This window comes from Tamandua tetradactyla, chromosome 3, assembly GCF_023851605.1.
Source record: "Tamandua tetradactyla isolate mTamTet1 chromosome 3, mTamTet1.pri, whole genome shotgun sequence".
NCBI classification, from domain to species: domain Eukaryota; kingdom Metazoa; phylum Chordata; class Mammalia; order Pilosa; family Myrmecophagidae; genus Tamandua; species Tamandua tetradactyla.
The window spans coordinates 160943159-160957006 of NC_135329.1; the positions used below are offsets into that span (position 1 = coordinate 160943159).

General features: G+C 33.6%; 1 protein-coding gene across 2 annotated transcripts in view; it reads right to left on the minus strand.

The window, feature by feature from the left end:
• Positions 1–7056: 7056 nt before the first annotated feature.
• The window catches only part of TFPI (tissue factor pathway inhibitor), a 110737-nt gene continuing 103945 nt past the window's right edge, over positions 7057–13848 (minus strand). For both annotated transcript variants that reach the window (XM_077154391.1, XM_077154390.1), the window contains 2 exons: positions 10579–10758; positions 7057–9884 (listed from right to left, as the gene is read on the minus strand). In XM_077154391.1, coding sequence (XP_077010506.1) covers positions 9766–9884; positions 10579–10758 — 299 coding nt within the window. In that variant the 3' untranslated portion in view covers positions 7057–9765. The remainder of the gene's footprint in view (positions 9885–10578; positions 10759–13848) is intronic.

Consider the following 13848-nt stretch of genomic DNA (forward strand, 5'->3'; position numbering starts at 1 on the left):
CATAAATATCTACATTTTTTTGGCTTACAATATATTGGTGTTAGATCATTTTAAATGGAGAACATTTTCATACAATTGTAACATCAAAACTGAGAGAACTGTATAGGGCGTCTACTCCAAAACACTCACTTATAATTACGAGAAAGATAGGGCCAGAGGAAGTACGTGACCAAAAAATTCATCCAGTAAGTGTCAGTATTGGTACAAGACACTAGATCTTTTAGTTCACAATCCAGAATCATTTTCCAAAATCTCTGGTGTAAAGTGAAAGCATTAAATGAATTCATTTTTACTTTATTAATTTTTATTTTTCAGCAAAGCACTACATGCACATAATTGAAAGGTCAATTAGTACTAAAGAGCTTATAACAAATGAGCAGCTATTGAACATCCTTCAGACTTGTGAAGGTCTTGCCCCACTGTCTCTGCCTTCCTTCCACTCCTCCCATGGAGATGTAAAATTCTTGGCCACATATTTCTGGGACTTATTTCTCCACATTCTTCCTGATTGAGAAGCTTAAATGGTTCTCTTTATCACTAGTATTTGGAATTTCGATGTGTGTGTGTGTGTGTGTGTGTGTGTGTGTGTAGGGAGTGTGTTGGGTATGTTTTCATTTGGGGAGTCCAATGTACCATTTCAGTCATGGAAATTCATGTCTTTAGTTCTACAAAATCTGCCCTATCTCTATTTTATCTATTCTATTTTTCTAGACCTTCTGTTACTACATAACTTTTTCTTTCTATTAGCTTGGAAATTTTTCTTGATTTTTGTCTTCTATTCCCTGATTTTTAAAGCACTGGTTATTGTATTTTAACTACCAGAGATCTTTTCTTCATAATGTAGCATTATTATTGTCTTATTTATTTTTGAATACTAATTAAAAGGATTATATATTATTTTATTACTCCTTGTAATATCTTAGCTCCAAAAGATTCATAATTTTGTGTGTGTATTTGTGTGATTGTTTTAAGATAATTTCAGGATTCCTTTTTTGATGTTGTAGGCATTTTGAAGTATTGGGTTATTCCTGGTTGTCCACCTTTGAGAGAGTAGCACTGAAAATCTGGCAGGAAATTTTGCTTGATGAGAATTTTGTTTGAAACCAGGAGAAATGGTTGATCATTGGTGGTTTCACTATAGAATGAGCTAATGTACAATAAGGTATCTTCTTCGTTGGAATTTCCTCAAATGTTAGTCCTGGAAATATTTTATCTGAGGATTTTGAGTTTCTCAAGGGAGGAATCATACACCTGAAATAGGAGAAGTGGATGGATTAGGTAGGTGAGTTGTTGCACATCTGACTGCTGATATTCTGAGAGCTGAGTAGGAGAAATGGGCTGATGGTTCCATTATTTTGAATAAACACTTTTATTACCACTTCTTTGACCAGGACCTTAGTTGCATTTTATCCCTGGGCTCTGGCACATGTTTGTTATCCACGAGAAATGATGACTGGATGAATCATTTCTTTTCTACAGATTTGTTTTGAATGGGGCCCTGTTTGTATGAAGATGTCCCTCTGTGAGCACTGGGGAGGTATATACTTAGTGAATACTTAGTCCAACTAGATGAATTAAGTGATATCATTTACAAATTCTAATTGATTGGTTAGAAAAGCTAGTTCAGGTTAAATTTAGCATATTAATTCTGCAGCACAGAATTTTCCCCCTCAATACTTAAAAGGTAAATAAAACTCACATTCAAGCATAAGAATAAAATACACAGACCAAAAGAAAAAAAAGGAATATTGATGGTACAAGAATAGGACTGTGGTAGTTAGATTCAGTTGTCAAATTGGCCAGGAGAAGGCACCTAGTTTTGTTGCTGTGGACATGAGCCAATGGTCCGTGAACCTCATCTGTTGCCAATTACATCTGCAGTCAGCTAGGAGGCGTGCCTGCTGCAATGAATGATGTTTGACTTAATTGGCTGATGTTTAAATGAGAGACCGCAATGTAGCACAGCCCAAGCAGCTCAGCATACCTCATCTCAGCACTCGCAACTCAGCCCAGGCCTTTGGAGATGCAGAAAGAAATCACCCCGGGGAAAGTTGTTGGAACCCAGAGGCCTGGAGAAAAGGCCAGTAGAGACCATCCTGTGCCTTCCCACGTAAGAAAGAACCTCAGTTGAAAGTTAGCTGCCTTTCCTCTGAAGAACTAACGAAAATAAATCCCCTTTTATTAAAAGCCAGTCCATCTCTGGTGTGTTGTATTCCAGCAGCTAGAACAAGGGCATAACTTCATGTGAAAAATTTCAAAAATCTGTGATTGAAGAAATAAGATTGTGAAGTGAAATTGAGATGTACAGCAGAATGTGCTGTACCTTGCCACTAATTATCAGAAACCACCTTAAAAATTCTCATGGAAGCCCCTAAATCTGGAGAGATACAAAATGAATGGGTGTACATGTAGTTTTCTTCCGTAACCAAAGAGTAGTGCAAATGGCTTTTAGGAAGAAACAAGTGAAATGTGAAAAAAGGAGATAAAGGCTCTAAGGCTACCTATGGAAATCATCCAGCTCATTAGGGTTCCCTTCCACCAGAATCCTGGGTTTTCTCAGTTAGAATCATAGAGCAGGACATTTCATATGACATCAAAAGAGAGTTCAGAGGAGATAGGATAATATCTCCCAAGGCCCTGCTGCGGTGATTCTCCTCCCTGACCTTTGTTGAAAACAACAAACCAGCCCTCAATCTGTAACTTACATTGGAAGGCAAATGGTCTCATCTATAATGGGGAAAGAGTCAGGAAAACACTCAATGTGGTAGATTGAATTATGTACTTCAGCAAAGTACTTTTCTTAATCTTAATGCATATCCATATGGGTGTGAAGCCATTTGTAAATAGGACCCTATGAAGGTGTTATATTAGTTAAGGTATGGCCAGATTGTCAGAGTGGGTTTTAGCCCACATTACTGGAGGCCTTATAAAGAGAAGAAATTTGGACACAGTCAGTAGAAACCAAAAGAAGATGGGAGTCATAGATGCCAGAAATCAGAGAAGTAGAGAACACCATAGAAGGAGAATGGGGATATTACCATGTGAAAGCAGGCAGAGGTTCAAGCAAGGATCCCCAAAGATTGCAGCAAGCCAGCATGAGAATGCTACAGACTTCTGGGAGAAAGCATGGCCTTGCCAGTGCCTTGATTTTGGACTTCTAGACTCCAAAACCAAAAGCCAATAAATATTTGTTAAGCCAACCCATGTGTGTTATTTGTCAAAGCAGCTATGGAAAACTAAGACTCAAGTTTCATCACAATTGGTAGAATGTCAGTAGAGCCCCCCCGATCTTGAGCAAATTTAAAATAAAAAGTATTACAACTATGCAATCATGATATGCAATAAAGAAAAAACAGGTAATAAAGGATGATTTCACATATAAACCACCACAGAGGCCACCAAAAAGAAAACTTAACTCAAAACCAAGAGAAGATTCCTCAGAATTGTTTTAACTAAGTAACTTAAGAAATACAAAAATTCAATAAGAATTCACAGATGAAATGAAAAAGTAATAGAAAGAGATGAAAAAGGGAGATTCTAGCCTAAGCTAGTATGTGAATCATAAATGACATTAGAGACAGAGCAAAAAACACTGAATCCATTTTCTGACAATACATTTATTTATTGTGTAGTATGTACCAGGCATTGGTCTCATATCCTGTGTGTCTTTAGAGTCAGGCTTCTTTGATACATTGTGACATTTATCCATACTGTTCCATGTTGCTGTAGTTGATTCACGTTTATCGATGTATGGTTTAAGTATAATCTATTTTTATTAAAATGTTCTATAAACATATAAGTACAAAATATAGAATAACAAGCATACTGATTTAGCAAATGTTAATATTTTGCCAAATTTGATCCAATAACTGCTTATAATGTTAATATTGTGTTCTTTTCTTAAGCACTATCTAGTATTAATGTCTTTAAATTGCCCATAAATACATTCTTCTGTATCATATATTGTATATAATTATTTTACTACTTATTTTATTTTTACTAGAAGTTATACTGAGATTTAGCCATATATGTATATGTACACATAAACACAGTCATTCCTTCACTCATTTTAACAGTTGTATGTAATTCCAACAGGGTAAAAGAATAGTTTATTCTTTTATTAATGGACTTTTATTTAATTTTCACTATTTTTGTCTAGAAGCAATACTGCAGTAATCCTATTGTATGTGTATTTTCATGTTCACATACAAGAGTAATTGTGGTATAAAAACTGTAGAATGCACTTTTTCTCAGCTTTTTTTCTTATTTTCAAATTGACCTCCAAAGTGCTTCTACCAAATTACACTCAATTCTACTGTATGGGAATTCTTTTTGTGATATATACTGAAAACATTGGTATTTTTAACTGTTTAAAGATTTAAATGGTGTGGTCATCTGTTATATACCCCAGAAAAGGCCATGTTCTTTTATTCCATTCTTGTGAGTGCAGACCTATCGTGGGCGGGACTTTTTGAATACATTCTTTCAGTTGGAATGTGACCCACCCAATTCAAGGTGCATCTTGATCTTTTACGGAAGCCCTTTATGAGAGGGCTCCTCTCTCTCATGAGGATAGAGAGTTTAGAGAGAACTGCCCTGGAGATGAAATCAAGAGAGGGCCCCCAGGACACAGAGTGGAAGCTACAGGAACAAGAGCTGAAAGCAACCAAACATGGGAGTGAAGGACCAGCACACGCTGGCCATGTGCCTTTCCATGTGACAGAGGAACCCCAGATACCAGTAATCTTTCTTCAGAGCAGGTATCCTCTTGATACCTTAATTTAGACATTTCCATGGCCTTAGAACTGTAAATTTGTAAATTAATCCCCATGGCAAAGGTCAACCCGTTTCTGGTATATTAAATTCCAGCAGCTTTAGCAAACTGAAACAAATGGTAACATTATTATTTATAAGCTCAATTTTGCCTCAATATGGGTAAGGTTAAGGACATTGTTTTCACACACATGCTGACTTTTTAAGGTTTATTCTTTTCAGGTTTGTCTGTTGATATTTTTGTCTACTTCTCTGATGAGTTATTTTATCTTCCCATCCTGTCCTAGATGCACACACGGAAATACACGGGCACATACACACCTAATTATTTGAAGACTCCTATAACTTCTGATCTGTGCCTTGCTGTTTTAGTTATGGTTTTTTTCATAGAAAAGTATTACATTTTAATGTGATCATGCTTATTTTCTTTTATGGTTTGTACTTTTTGAAATTAGATTTAGAAATTCTCTTTACCCTGAGATCAAAGAGATTTACTCCTGTATTTCCTTCTCCTTAAGATTTTGAATATTTCTGTTCCCAAATATTTATCCAGCTTTTTTATGTTCCTCAATAACATTTTTGAATTTTCTCTATGGGATTTCTCTCTAAAGTGGTTTTACATATCTTTTGTGGGATTACTGGTTAGTTACCTTAGGATTTTTGTTTCATGGTGTCTAGTACGTATTTTTCTATTCAGTGTAAAGGAATACTATCTATTTCGTATGTTGAACTTTCATGTAGTAATCTTCCTGAACTCCATTATTATTTCTAATTGTTGATTTTTTAGATTCTCTTGAATTTTCAATGATGTCAGACCTATTTTATGAAAATAATTTTAATGTTTACACATAACTTCTACTTCTTGTCTTATTTCATTGACTGTATATTAAGACTGTCTAGGTATATGGAATAGTAGAAATGATGAAGACCATGTTGGTCCTGTTCCTGACTGCAGTGGGGATGTTTCCAAAATTTTACTACCAAGTATTGTTATTTATTACTTTGATATCCTTCAACAGAATAAAAAGTTTCTTCTCTAGTTAACTAAAAGTTTAATTCATGAAACAAGTACTGAATTTTATCTAGGAACTTTTCTTCATATTTGAAACTGATAGTTTTCATCATATTTATTTCTGTTAATATTTTTCATTATGTCAATTATTTTAAAACATCTTTACATTTTTTAATAAATCATTAATATTACTGGATTTTCCTTTAGGCTTACACTTTAATGTGGCTCGCCATCAAACTGTTAAAGGGCTTGTCTATACTTAAAATTTTAATTCTTAATCATGGAATTTTGTACCGATTTTTATTTTTTAAAAATACTGTATTAAAATACTTACGTTGATTACTAAGTATTGGATGTCCCCTTAAATTTTGTGCTCAAGACTAGTAACTCATTTGTTTCACCCTAATTCTGGCTCAACTCAGACAGACCACAAATTTCAGGTAGTGTTTATACCAGTTGGAGATTTGGAGTAGGCTTGTTAATCAAACTGGTGGTTCAGGAAGCCACATCCCTCTAAACATGGTGTTTGGGTCAGGACTGACTTTGAGACATTTGGGTCTATGAACATGAGATCAGAAATTTAGTTCAATTCTTTGTGGTAAGAAAAGCCCAACCATTTTTTTTTTTAAACTTTACCCAGAGAGGATATGGCCTGAAGTATCTGGGCATCATGCTGAAACTCTGTGAGATGAGAGAACAAAGGCAAAAAATGTTGGGCAACGGTATCAAGTGGCGGGCGTAGGCTGAGTTTTGAAGACTTAATCCACAAAAACATTTATACCTGAAGTTAAATGGTCTTCTTGGTTTATTTGATCAAATACATCCCTGCTTTCTTTAAACTGTCTGGGTTGGAATCTCTCTTATCTGTGAGAAAACTGATGAGAAAATCATATTTATTTTCCTAATGCTCTATTTTATTTGTTATATTACAGAATAGAAATGCATGTATCTCTCTCTTTTGGGGAAAATGAATAACCATGAATCACTACTATAGATGTTCTTCTTTTCAAAGTCTCTGAGAACTTCTAGCCAGGACAGACTAGATGGTTAGAGTTTTTCAGTGTTTGGGTCTGTGGGATTGACAAGAGCAGGCTTTCTAATTCTACATAGTAGGATGCAGGAAAAGGTACGGTGTGTCCAAGCTTAAGTCCCTGAGAAAAAACTGAATGTCAAAAGTTGAGAAAATAAAACAAATAATAATTTCACAGTAACCAGATAAAAGCAAGAGTAACTAATAAAATAATCAGAAAATACTCTAAATAATTGGTTTATTTCTCATCAATTTATTTCTTCTTCTGGTAGGGAAATGGGTCAGGCAAACTTCAATAGTTAGCACTGGGACCTTTAACTGATAAATCATTATATGATATATGTTTAAATAAACAAATATAAATATTTATATATGACGTGATTGGTGAAAATACAAATCATGGAGAAAGTAGTAGAATACATGGTTTTTAAGGCATAGTATGCTAAATTGTTTGACAAAAAAGCAATCACAATACGTGAATTCACACTGGTAAATAGAAGGGCAATATTAACAAATTCCAAATTAAGAAGGTGAAGACTGATGTGGAGCTGTTTTAATAATTTATGTTTTGTTATTATAGGACTAACTGAGATAACTGGACAGCAATAAATAAATCCTTTTTAAAATACAAGACATTTCATAAGGAGAACAGTTAGATTTTATTATTTAGTTTAATATATTTTATTTCTTAAAATGTAAAAAATAACGAGGAGTTTTCCAGTCTGACACATTATTTTTAATATAGAGCATAAACCAAATAAGCAATTACACATATATGCTACATAATATAGTCTTATCTAAAATTCACAGATGCATTTCATTATGTAAAATAAAGCAAGACAATATCACCAGAAGCTTCTTCTTTAAAAACACATTGAAATAGTATTCATGTGCATTAAACAGTGCAATTCATTCCAGTGTGTATCTGTCTTGACTAAGGAATAGACCAGCAAGTGGACATCACTGGAGAAAAGAATCAGTCATCTCACCAATGGGCTGTTTACTGGTCCCTGGTGGCAACTTGCCACTTGCTTTATGGATAATTTTCTCCTTGTTTAAAGCTATTGCTATCCATGAATAAGTGACATCAGAGCATATTTAACAGGGACTTTTGATTTTCAAACATCTCAAATTCCACAGCAAAGATCCAATTTGAGGCAATTATTCCTGTACTGAATATTTGAAATCAAGTTATAAAATTTTCCTTAAACTAATGAATGGACACTATTTTTAATGATATACTTTTTATGCAATAGAATGAAGATTATTTGGAATTTTATTGTAGGAATTCCCATATTCTATCTTAAAACCTAATAATTTCATAGCTCAATATAGGTGGACTTAACTTCAAATGAGTGGTCTGGAAAGAATCCGATTTTTAAATAGGGTAACAGCGTAAAATAGGCTGAGAAATTAAAGACAGAGTAAATGAACAATGAATAAATGTTTTTACTAAATTGAAGTATTCATGAAAGACGGTGGTGTGGACAAGTCCAAAAATATATACCAAAATTAAATTCCAGGATATGGGAGGGTTTGAGTACCTACTAAGGTGTTTTTGTAAGATTTTTGATGGTGGAGAGAGATACTGAATTCATTCTGAGGAATTGACACAATAGTGATGTGAAGGACACCTTAGAGGGTAGAAGGCCTGGAAAAAAGAAGCAGCAAGTTTGGAGACTGATTACATATGGTATATGAGGAAAAAAATAAGCATTCAAAATCGAGTTCAGACTTTCAAGCCCAGGGAACAGGCAGAGTTATAGTGCTATTGCTAGAGAGAAGTCAGTGGATGAGACAGTTTGTTGTTTTTAGATGTCGAGTTCAGATTTGAATGTGAAATGTGAGGTGACCACTAAAGAGTCTTAAATGTCTATTGAGATGCCATGCTACATATAGCTTAGGCCAGAAGAAAAGATATGATCTGGACGTAGAGAACTAACTCCAGGGAAATGTTAGTTGCAGCCTGAAGGGTAAATAGTGCCTGCATTTTCCAGTAGACTCTTCCTTGCTGATAATTTTCTCTTCTATAGAAATACTATACTGACTTGTTGAAAAAAAACTGTGAATCACTGATTGCATTGTGTGCAAAGCTGAATGATAAATAAATACCTTTCAGGAGGTTTAAATAGTATTGCTATTTTGGATAAGAGAAAATTTTGTCAGACAATGAAATTAGGAAGTACATAAACAGAATTTCCATTTGACTGTCATTAAAAACTTTTCTTTTCCACCAATTTCTAATCTTCTTCTATCACAGTCTCTATTTGATGTGCAATAATTCAACCATCTGGATTGATATAATGGAGCATAGTTAAACAAAGTAAAAGTCAAATCAATCAAAATCAGGCAGTCACATCAAACAGTTGACTCTTCTTTGTTCAGATACAGCTTAACTCATGGTTGAGGAAAAAACTGCATGGAGACGAAAGCATATGATAGGATTGTATTATTAACACTCTTTCAAATATAAAATTGAATGACCTTTAATGGTTGCTTCTCACCATTGTAGATGTGAAAGTAAGTGCTTGTTCTTTACAAGCTGTATTTCCTAATCTGGTCATAAACTTAAAAGTAGATCACCATATACATAATCATAACAAAGGAATGAAAGTATCTCAAATACATGGTCACCTAATATACAAAAGGAAGATTTTGGTATAGCTAGTATTATATAATCTGTAGTTACTAGCAAATATTTATAAAGGAAAGGAAAGAATTACAAAATTCATAGTAGCTAGTTAACAAATTATTGATTTGAATAAGCAACTTGATCAGATTAGAAAGGGAAGTCTGCTGCAAATGTTTTAATAGTTGTATAATGTGGATAGAAAATTACTTCCTGAAAATATTCATTAAAAGGATTTTAGAAAAGAATAAAAATCACAGTGAAAGCTGCATTCAAAATATTGAGGGAGAATTAATTTTTCTAATATAACAAGTTTATATCTTATCCACAAAAAATGGCTTCATGTTCTATTTCCACTGGCTGTGGCTGCTGCTTCTTTTTATGTCTGATTTTAATTGATTTTCCTTTATATGAAATCCTCTTTTGGGTGACACCTACAACTGGAAGAACAACAGATTTATCCATGATAAAGTAAATTGATACAAGAATTTATCTAAAAATTTCTCAACTTATCTTTTAATGTTGAAACCAAAAGATGTGATTGGCTTAAAAGCTTTTAATTTGTTTTAGTGTAAAACAATGTATTTCTAATGAAGTCACTTTGCACTTATCATTTTAGCAAAAATCAATGAGCATGCTGTTTTTTTATTTTCATTATTAGTTCCTCTTCCATTAGAAATTCACCTCATTTTATTTTAAAAAGTGGAAAATAAGATCATATATGATTGATGGAATTACAGATAACTTTTTCTTACAATTTCATTCTGCTATAAAAATGCATCACTTTTATATTAAGAAGAAAAATAATATGTTTAAAATTTTGTGCATTAAAGATATTTCAGAATAATACTTTAAAATGAATGTTCAGTATTTAAATATTAGAAAGATCAGATGTTTGATTTGTTTAAAATTTATTCTTTTTATATAAAGACATAGTAAGAATAATTGCAATTGATATATCAAGATATATTATCTAAATGTAGTAGAAAAGGGGGGTATATTTACTAGCTAAATCATACTATGTTTCTTATAAAGAGAACTAGCCTCATATTTTCCATACATCAAAATCCTTTCATAATTTCAATACAATGATTATTCTAGAAACTGAGTTAACATAGAAAATATCTTCTGTACCTTTGTGACATGCTTTAAGACATGCTGTTTTAGAAATAAAATTGTTTTCATTTCCCCCGCATCCACTGTACTTAAATGGGTGGCATTTCCCAGTGACTGAATTGTAGTAGTATCGGTTCACATTGGCATGACACATTCCTCTGTCTGCTGGGGTAAGACACCAGGAGGGGCCACTGAAGACTAAGAAAATCAAGAGTACATGGTAAGCCATATATGATAATGAATATTATATATTACATGTTGTTTATAGATTAGAACAATTAGTCTTGTTTATGCCTATATAAAACAGTAATCTGAATGAATCTTACTTTAAAAATGAATGTATTTCAATTCCAGGAAACTGCTTAGCCAATATCAAAACATTGACTATAATGAAACCCTTTCTCCAATGAATAAAAAGATACAATTGTTAAAGGGAAGTGCTAAGATTACTCTTTATATGAACAAACCAGTTATATACAATATAAGCAACCATCATTCAATTTAGCTTCTAAAAATGTGTAATCAGTTTTTTAAAAATTATCAAAGTGTATATATCATTTGCTAATAAAAGTTCAACTTTGGAGGAAAAAAAATCAAAGTCTTGATGAAGCTGAGGACTTTTCTTCTCTTGATTAAAAAATAGTTCTGGATTATAGATTACTATCACAATTTTAAAAATAGCAATTCAGGTATAGCAAGTTTTAAATCTTAGCTTCAGGGGAGGAACCCAGAATAGATGGTTTAACAGGTAGTGTTTTTTTCTCATGAAACGAAGCATTGGTTCTAGATGAGTTAGATGTTTTGACAAAGGAAGCAATATCGCTAAAGCCAGTAGAATTAAAAAAAAAAAAAAATTCTGTCAATGGAAACAACCACTTTTAAAAACAGAAGGGAAAAATGCACTAAGGTATTAAAACAATCATTCCTTAAAGGCAAAGTAGAGAAATAGTTTCAGTCTAACGGTAATTTTTAGCTCCTTTGAGAGTTCCTATTACTGAAGGGAAGCTGGCACTGTTCAGTAGCACAGCTAGGCTGCTTGATATGAATTTAATTCCAGGTAAATTGGTAAAATGGTAAGGAATCAATTTAAGAAAACTCGAGTGGCTTTGCAAAAAGGTGAGGTGCAGCACAGCAAAAACACATGAAGAGAATTTGCTAAAATTTTCAACATTGGCAGAAAATAAAACTTTGAGGAATCCCGTAGTCAAAAAAAAAAAAAATGGCAATGAGTTGTGTAGAAGCAAGAGGCAGTCTGGTAGCAAACAAATGCCATGCGCGTAGGCTGTAAAAGAAAGAAAGAAAAATTTAAACAATTTGAGAAACAAACAATTCTTAAGTTGATAGACACATTTTACTACCTCCTGCCTTCTAAACATGTAACAGAAATTATAGTGTCTTGATATCATGTAACATATAAAATAATTCTGGAAAACATAAGAAAGAAAATGAATACTATGGAAAGGATAAATGAGGAAATTTTAGAAAGGTAATATTCTTCTGTGGCAAAACTAAAGAACTATAATTACATAGAGAATATATTTTATTTAGGTCCTTGATTAGGTCTATAAACCCTGTGGTATTAAAAGAAATTAATAGGGTCTGTAAAACTAAAACATTATTCAAAAGTATATAATTTAATTTGTGTTTTATCCCATCCTATGTCGTGGATTACAGTGCACAATTATATGCTATTATAATTAAAATGTACATGGTGAGGAATGTGTATTCACCTTTCAGGAAAATTTTGAAACCTCCTGTTACTAAGAATGGCTTATGTGAGAGGAATTTTCCAACAGTTCAGGATATGTGTGTAGCAGTTGAGCCCAACTGTTGGGCAAAATTTTCTAGTGTGTGTGCTCTGGATTCGAATTATGCCTAACCTAGAGTATGAGGTTATCAACTACCTCCACCTGTATCTCCTTGCACTTCCAAAGACATGACCTTTGTTCAGAACCATAAGTAATAGACTACAAACAATCAGCCTGATATAAGACACAGAGAAAAGGGAAGAAAACATTATTCTTTGTTTCTCTCAATAAACACTTACAGATGCTTCATGGTAGATGTGTCCGATGACTTATAGATCATTTTCAGTTTGGCATTTTATGCATAAGATACATTATTCCACAGTGAGTTGCAGTTAATATATGTGGATTACACATTTTACAAATGTTAGCTATTGTGTCTTTACTGCAATGCCCCAACTTAAGCATTGTGTGCTCAACACAAAGAGTTTTCTGATAGGGAGCAGGCCCATCCATCTTTTTTTTTTTTCCTTTGCTAACAAAAAACTATAGTCACCCCCTTAACAAAATAAAATATATTTCGAGAAGGGCAAGCTAGCCTGGTACATCTGGGGCTATAGTTCCAAGTCAGAAGGTACAAAAGGAGGAGGTTGTGATACCAGAGACCAGGGAAAGCTAAACCAAAATAGGCCTCTCCAGTGCAAGCTGAAACTGAAAGGTACAGTACAGATTTGATGGGTAAGATGTTACCCTGGCTTCCATCTTCCTTTAGCCATCCAATCTCTCACCAGTGTTTGTCACTGACCAAATCTACTCCAAAGCTAGAGGGAAAAAAGGATTCCCCATAATAAGGAATAAGGACAGGAGAGAGACAGGGGATAGATGTATGAGAAAAAGATAGCTAACCAGCACAGGTGCCATGTCAGAGAGTTTCAGTAGGTGTTAAATTATTAAAGTCTTTGGCTTGCCTCTACCTGAAACCCTTTGTGAATTATGAACCAAAGTGGTTCTGGCATGCTGTCTCTAGCTGTCTGGGATCTGGTGTCCAGCCTTGACTGGTCCTTAGTGCCACATGTTACTCCTGCTTAGGTACCAACTGTCCAAGACTGACCTCTTGTTAGCTGTTCATTTGTCTCACTTTGCTTGCCCTCATTGCAATAACTGTCTCAACAGATAATCAAAAATAACTCAGCTGGGACTCAGATCTGTAGTGAGTGTCCTAACACAGAAATAAGAATATTTTTAGTGGATTAAAATTAGAAATTTGTTACTAAGGGTGTTATATCAGATATTTCACTTTTAAAAGTTTTAAAAATGAAATGTTACCATTATTTGGAGAATCTTTATAAAGCCATTACTCTTCACAGCTTGAATCGTACCTACTGTATAAACTAGTCCATTTCTCTTAAAATCATCTTAACCCTGATCAGTAAGACTATCATAGGATTACTATAGCATGAACCCCAGTAGAATTATAGTAATAAAATGGATGGTTTCTAAAGGCCAATTTTATTTCCAAGATTTTTGAAATCTTGATTATCAT